This window comes from Coregonus lavaretus, assembly GCF_964263955.1.
Source record: "Coregonus lavaretus genome assembly, chromosome: 3".
Taxonomy (NCBI): Eukaryota; Metazoa; Chordata; class Actinopteri; order Salmoniformes; family Salmonidae; genus Coregonus; species Coregonus lavaretus.
The window spans coordinates 30,571,968-30,579,201 of NC_139990.1; the positions used below are offsets into that span (position 1 = coordinate 30,571,968).

At 43.1% G+C, this 7,234-nt stretch overlaps 1 protein-coding gene across 1 annotated transcript; it reads right to left on the reverse strand.

The window, feature by feature from the left end:
* Positions 1 to 251: 251 nt before the first annotated feature.
* Positions 252 to 3,134, reverse strand: LOC311117059 (small ribosomal subunit protein uS7). Its single transcript, XM_084157479.1, has 6 exons — positions 3,046 to 3,134; positions 2,111 to 2,220; positions 1,609 to 1,818; positions 1,001 to 1,129; positions 546 to 644; positions 252 to 374 (listed from the first exon to the last, which is right to left on the reverse strand). Coding segments are annotated over exons 1-6 (618 nt in total). The 5' UTR covers positions 3,047 to 3,134; the 3' UTR covers positions 252 to 305.
* Positions 3,135 to 7,234: the final 4,100 nt, after the last annotated feature.

Below are 7,234 nucleotides of genomic sequence, written 5' to 3' on the forward strand. Positions count from 1 at the left end.
CATTAAAATCCAATCAGTAGTATGCACCTAAGATCCTGCTTTAACTTATAATATTCAAGTAACTACATATGTGGACTATCAGTTGAAACATGTGAACTCAATTTCTACACATTCAGCATTTTAGTGTAGCTTTGTATATTACCAAATAAATGAATTTAAAACCTTTGACTCATTCCTCAACTGTCATGTATTCAGGCCTTTATAAGTATGTTACTAAACACCATACCACATTTATCTTAAAAACAACACAATTGAAGTGCTCAAATTTATTTCCTCTTTTTCTTTTTAAAGAAAGCAACAAACATTTAACGGTTGGACTTGGCGACCCTCTCCAACTCGTCCTTCTTCTTGATGGCATAGGAGTTAGAAGAACCCTGACCGAGAAAAAACACATTCAATACATTGATCAAAACCGAAAAAATTGACATGACACTGGTGAATAAACACCCAACATCACAGCAGACTAGAACATTTTGATTAAAACTGCAGAGAGAGGTTCAGAACCAAATCTGTACAGTACTGAAACCACATTTGAGACTACTCACCTTAGCTGCGTTGATCAGCTCATCGGCAAGGCACTCTGCGATAGTCTTGATGTTTCTGAAAGCAGCTTCTCTTGCTCCAGTGCACAGCAGCCAGATAGCCTGAGAGACAGGATGCAAGAGTGTAAGCAGCCATACACAACACAGAATATAAATAAACTATGTTGTGAATCTTTACAACAAAACAAATCAAAATAGAGGTTCTGTATCTGAGCTGGTGATTGACTGGGCCACAATAGACTACAGCCAATGAATATGCAAAGAAGTTTACTCTACGAGTACTCTAGCACACCAGGACAATGAGTTTGTAAAGGCGTGACTCTAGCCTCGTGTACACAAACAATTGACATACAAGTCTCATTCTTGTAACTTCACTTGTGATGTAGCCTAGATTTGGAAGTGAACCAAGTGGCAACAGGCACAGAGTTGGTGGAGAATGTGCCAGCATTCTATTTTACCTGGTTGACTCTACGCAGAGGGGACACGTCCACAGCCTGCCTCCTCACCGTACCAGCACGACCAATACGGGTGGAGTCCTCACGGGGACCGCTGTTGATGATGGCATTGACCAGCACCTGCAGGGGGTTCTGAGAGGACAAGTCAGAGGAGAGACAAGGTCAACCACCACAACCGTAATCCATATTCAGGGGTACAAATCTCACAGGCAAAGACACTCCGAGCCTACATATGGGACATAGCGATGACAGAAGTAAAATTGGGGTGATAACAGTAAGAGGAGAGTAGGCATGGACTTAAAGCAGGACAAGTTCCATGTGGCGTTTGTTCCAGGCCTTTCGGCACAGAGTTGCCCATTTGTTTAGGCAGCCCTGCTTCCTAGAGCTGGGTCTATCTGAGCCTCCACTGGATTATACTCAGTCACTATGACAGACCAGCATAGTGGCGGGAGGCTGACAGGCATGGAGTTCAAGGCAAAGTCTACATTTCAAACAGCACCCTATTCAGCGCACTACTTTTGACCAAGGACCATAGTAGTGCACTATGAAAGGAATGGGGTGCCATTTGGGACACAAAAAACAGTGTTGGATAAGGTAGAGATGGTATGTACCTCCCCGGTCAGCAAGTGGATGATCTCGAAGGCGTGCTTCACAATGCGACAGGTCATCAGCTTCTTGCCGTTGTTGCGGCCGTGCATCATCATGGAGTTGGTGAGACGCTCCACAATGGGGCACTGGGCCTTGCGGAAACGCTTGGCGGCATAACGGCCTCCAGAGTGTGGCAGGTACTTGGCGTACTTCTCCTTCACAGCAATGTAATCCTGAGTTGAAGGAAAAAGCATAATCAAAACTAGTTCACTTTCCAATAACTTAGGTTTCAATGTTCAGGTTAACAGGGAATACATAGATGTTCATGTTTCTGAGCTGGTGATTGACTGGGCCACAAGAGACTACAGCCAATGAATATGCAAAGGAGTTCACTCTACGAGTACTCTAGCACACCTGGACAATGAGGGTCGTAAAGGCGTGACTCTAGTCTCGTGTACACAAACAATTAACAAATAGTTATGTTTTATAGTGACTAGTCACAAGTCGAACATTGAAATACCTTACCTGCAGGGAGATGTCATTGATCTGAACATCGTCGGTGCTCCATTTCCCAAAGAGTTTGATTTCTGGCGTTTCTGCCACTGCTGGGGCAGTCTCCCACGACTCTGAAGTCACTGAAGAGAAACAATATTTGGTCAGGTAACATTAAATGGATTTAATTACGAGATTCAAGGTACCACAATGTCTGACCTCAGTTCCATGGCAAAAGGCCTTGTAATAATGGTATCCCACACTAACCAATGATATTACCACATCACGGCTCAACTAGTTAGTAGAATGAGAGAAGGCTTCGTGATACAACCATCAACATCAGGGAGGAATGTCTTCCACTGCTGGCAACACACGAATAGTTAGCTAACTTGCTAGCCAACGTTAGCCATTATACCGTCAACGTTAACTAATGATGTTAGCAACGTAGTCAAGGCTACACACGGACGGCATAAATATTGCTGTCTGTAGTTACAAATGTTATTTAATGAAGTAGTCGGTATAAAAACGTAAAGACAAAGTGAATGAGCGAACACACCAGTAGGCCCAAAAGTCTAAAGGCAGCCCGAGTCTACCAACTAATGTTAACTACATGGCTAATGTCATTATGAGCGAAACATAACCAACTACAATAGTGATTTAAGATTAACATGTGTTTAACACCAAACAGAACATCTTGCAAACCAACATAATGTGCTGAGTGGTCCTGGGAGGACGCTAAACAGGTACTAGCTAGTTAGCCATGTCGCACGTGTTAGCATTGAGTTAATTTGCCCCGGCTGAAATCATTTGCGCACGGAATAAAAACACTGCTTTAAAAACGTCTTTGGACTATAAACTCATTTACTTTTGACTCCAAGTCAAACGAGCAATGTTACACGTACGATGGTTTGACATTGTGCATTTTCATGCAATTTTGGCCTTGAAAATACAAAAAAACATTCACTCACTTGCGTCTGCCGTTCTGTATCACACTTCTCAGAGCCGGAAAAGGGCCTGTTCAGGGCGCCTCAAACAGATATCCAGAGAGGCGGAAATAAGGCATCTGGCTTGCACGGCTTTTATGGAATTGTAGTTCAATGGCAGAAATCCCATCTTTTTGTTACGTTACAGCCTTGTTCTAAAATTCATTAAATATTTTTTATTATTCTCATCAATCTACACACAATACCCCATAATGACTATTCATTTTTTTCAAATATATTAAAAATAAAAAACAGAAAAAGCTTATTTACATAAGCATTCAGACCCTTTTCTATGAGATTCGAAAATTTGCTCAGGTGCATCCTGTTTCCATTGATCATCCTTGAGATGTTTCTAGAACTTGATTGGAGTTCACCTGTAGTCAATTAAATTGATTGGACATGATTTGGAAAGGCACACACCTGTCTATATAAGGTCCCACAGTTGACAGTGCATGTCAGAGAAAAAACCAATCCATGAAGTCAAAGGAATTGTCCGTAGAGCTCTGAGACAGGATTGTGTCGAGGCGCAGATCTGGTGAAGGGTACCAAAAAATGGCCTCCATCATTCTTAAATGGATGAAGTTTGGAACCACCAAGACTCTTCTTAGAGCTGGCCGCCCGGCCAAAGAACCAATAAACTGATGTTCACTCTGACAGAGCTCCAGAGTTCCTCTGTGGAGATGAGAGAAACTTCCAGAAGAACAGCCATCCCTGCAGCACTCCACCAATCAGGCCTTTATGGTAGAGTGGCCAGACGGAAGCCACTCCTCAGTAAAAGGCACATGACAGCCCGCATGGAGTTTGCCAAAAGGCACCTATAGGACTCTCAGACCATGAGAAACAAGATTGAACTCTTTGGCCTGAATGCCAAGTGTCACCTCTGGAGGAAACCTGGCACCATCCCTACGGTGAAACATAGTGGTGGCAGTATCATGCTGTGGGGATGTTTTTCAGCGGCAGGGACTGGGAGACTAGTCAGGATCGAGGGAAAGATGAACAGAGCAAAGTACAGAGATCCTTGATGAAAACCTGCTCCAGAGCGCTCAGGACTCAGACTGGAGCAAAGGTTCACCTTCCAACAGGACAACGACCCTAAGCACACAGCCAAGACAATGCAGGAGTGGCTTCAGGACAAGTCTCTGAATGTCCTTGAGTGGCCCAGCCAGAGCCCGGACTTGAACCCGATCAAACCTCTCTGGAGAGACCTGAAAATAGTTCTGCAACGACGGTCACCATCCAACCTGACAGAGCTTGAGAGGATCTGCAGAGAAGAATGGGAGAAACTCCCCAAATACAGGTGTGCCAAGCTTGTAGCGTCATACCCAAGATGACTCGAAGCTGTAATCGCTGCCAAAGGTGCTTCAACAAAGTACTGAGTAAAGGGTCTGAATACTTATGTAAATGTCATTTTTCCGTTTTTATTTTTAATACATTTGCAAACATTTCCAAAAAAACGTTTTTGCTTTGTCATTATGGGGTATTGTGTGTAGATTGATGAGGAACAAAAACAATTTAATCAATTTTAGAATAAGGCTGTAATGTAATTTTTTTCTCTCGAAAAAGTCAAGGGGTCTGAATACTTTCCGAATATACTGTATGTCCATAGATGATATAAAATATAGCGGGTGCATAGTGGTTGAAGCCAAAAGGCTGTTCAGTAAGAAAGAGGGGCAGAGAAGTGAAAGCCTGTCACTATTATTAATGTTTGAGATGGTTTTACCAAAGAAAGTACAGATGGGCTTCCTGGCTTTCACTTTTAGAGAGTTTGTTTCACCTCCATTAAAGTGTTTTAAATGCCAAAGAATGGGACATGTAGCGGCACTGTGCAAAGACAAGAAAATATGTGCCAAGTGTGGAGGGGAACATGATCATGGTGAATGTGGGGACAATGTCAAGGTTAAATGTTGTAATTGGGGGGGGACAGTGCAGCATTTGGTGGATGCCAGGTGCAGAAAGAGGCTAGAGAGGCCCAAAGATATAAAATCACTCATAATGTCTCTTATGCAGAGGCTGCAAGGCAGATTGGTGGAACCATTATGCAGAATTATGGAAATAATAGGGTTACTCCTGGAATAAGTGGACCTACTGCAGGAAATGTTGCTTATGTTGGGCCAGACATGGATACGAGACCTGTTCAGAAATCTTGCTCTCACAAATGTTGTTTCAAGGACACCTTAATAGTTAATCAGATTGACTTTATAGCCTTCATTGGAAAGGTTATCAACCTGACTGCATTTGTGGAAGTTGAAGATCATTGTGGATACAGCAACAGAGTTTTTTGGAGTAACAGATGTTACTGTCGCCACGATTGTCGATATGTTGACTCCTAATAATACTAATGATGGAATGTCTCAGTATGATGATAATTAGAGTTATGGTTTTTGTCATCCTTCAGTGGAATGCCAGAAGCCTTATTTCTGACGGTCAGGAGTTTAAGAAATATGTAATAGATTTAGAGATCAAACCTGATGTGATATGTGTTCAAGAAACATGGCTTAGACCAAATCTTGATTTTATTATTCCTGGTTATTGCTCAATCAGACCTGTTAGATCAGTTGGACAGGGTGATGGGTGTGCTACGTTCATAAGGGAAGGTCTTGTATATCGTAATATACCTGTCCCATCGGAATATGAATGTGTGATGGTGGAAATCTACAGTGCAGGTAGTAATATTAAGTGACACAATTTTACAACCCTTGTCAACTATCTGTAGCGATGTTTGATGAAATATCAGGAGAATTGGGCTCTAGAGAGATATGGTGCGGCGACTTTAATGCACATAATAGTTTATAGGGAAGCACACATACAGAATATCCTACCAACGGGACATTAAAAACTGTAATAACTTATGTTTCACAGAGTCGTGGCTGAACGATGACATGGATAACATACAGCTGGCGGGGTTTACGCTGCATCGGCAAGATAGAACAGCCGCCTCCGGTAAGACAAGGGAGTGGAGGTCTGTGTATATTTGTAAACAACAGCTGGTGCACGAAATCTAATATTTAGGAAGTATCTAGGTTTTGCTCGCCTGAGGTAGAGTATCTCATGATAAGCTGTAGACTACACTATTTACCAAGAGAGTTTTCATCTGTATTTTTTGTAGCTGTCTATTTACCACCACAAACCGATGCTGGCACTAAGACCGCACTCAGTGAGCTGTATAAGGCCATAAGCAAACAGGAAAACGCTCCTAGTGGCCGGGGACTTTAATGCAGGGAAACTTAAATCCATTTTACCTCATTTCTACCAGCATGTTAAATGTGCAACCAGAGGGGAAAAAAACTCTAGACCTCCTTTACTCCACACACAGAGACGAGTACAAAGCTCTCCCTCGCCCTCTATTTGGCAAATCTGACCATAATTCTATCGTCCTGATTTCTGCTTACAAGCAAGAACTAAAGCAGGAAGCACCAGTGACTCGGTCAATAAAGAAGTGGTCAGATGACACAGATGCTAAGCTACAGGACTGTTTTGCCTTGCACAGACTGGAATATGTTCCGGGATTCTTCAGATGGCATTGAAGAGTACACCACATCAGTCACTTGCTTCATCAATGAGTGCATCGATGACGTCGTCCCCACAGTGACCGAACATACATACCCCAACCAGAAGCCACTAATTACAGGCAACATCCGCACTGAGCTAAAGGGTAGAGCTGCCGCTTTCAAGGAGTGGGACTCTAACCCGGACGCTTATAAGAAATTCCGTTATGCCCTCCGACGAACCATCAAACAGACAAAGCATCAATACAGGACTAAGATTTAATCGTACTACACCGGCTCTGACGCTCGTCGGATGTGGCAGGGCTTGCAAACTATTACAGATTACAAAGGGAAGCACAGCTGCGAGCTGCCCAGTGACACGAGCCTACCAGACGAGCTAAATTACTTCGATGTTCGCTTCGAGACAAGCAACACTGAAGCATGCATGAGCGCATCAGCTGTTCTGGACGACTGTGTGATCACGCTCTCCATAGCTGAAGTGAGTAAGACCTTTTAAACAGGTCAACATTCACAAGGCTGCAGGGCCAGACGAATTACCAGGATGTGTACTCCGAGCATGCACTGACCAACTTGCAAGTGTCTTCACTGACATTTTCAACCTGTCCCTGATTGAGTCTGTAATACCAACATGTTTCAAGCAGACCACCATAATCCCTGTGCCCAATAAC

What these genes read in the sequence shown, in the direction of transcription:
- LOC311117059 (XM_084157479.1), bottom strand. An exon ending in TCAATGACATCTCCCTGCAG is followed by an intron (nt 1,819 to 2,110) that starts GTAAGGTATTTC and finishes CCTTCAACTCAG; the next exon opens with GATTACATTGCTGTGAAGGA. An exon ending in AGCTGATCAACGCAGCTAAG is followed by an intron (nt 375 to 545) that starts GTGAGTAGTCTC and finishes TTTCTCGGTCAG; the next exon opens with GGTTCTTCTAACTCCTATGC.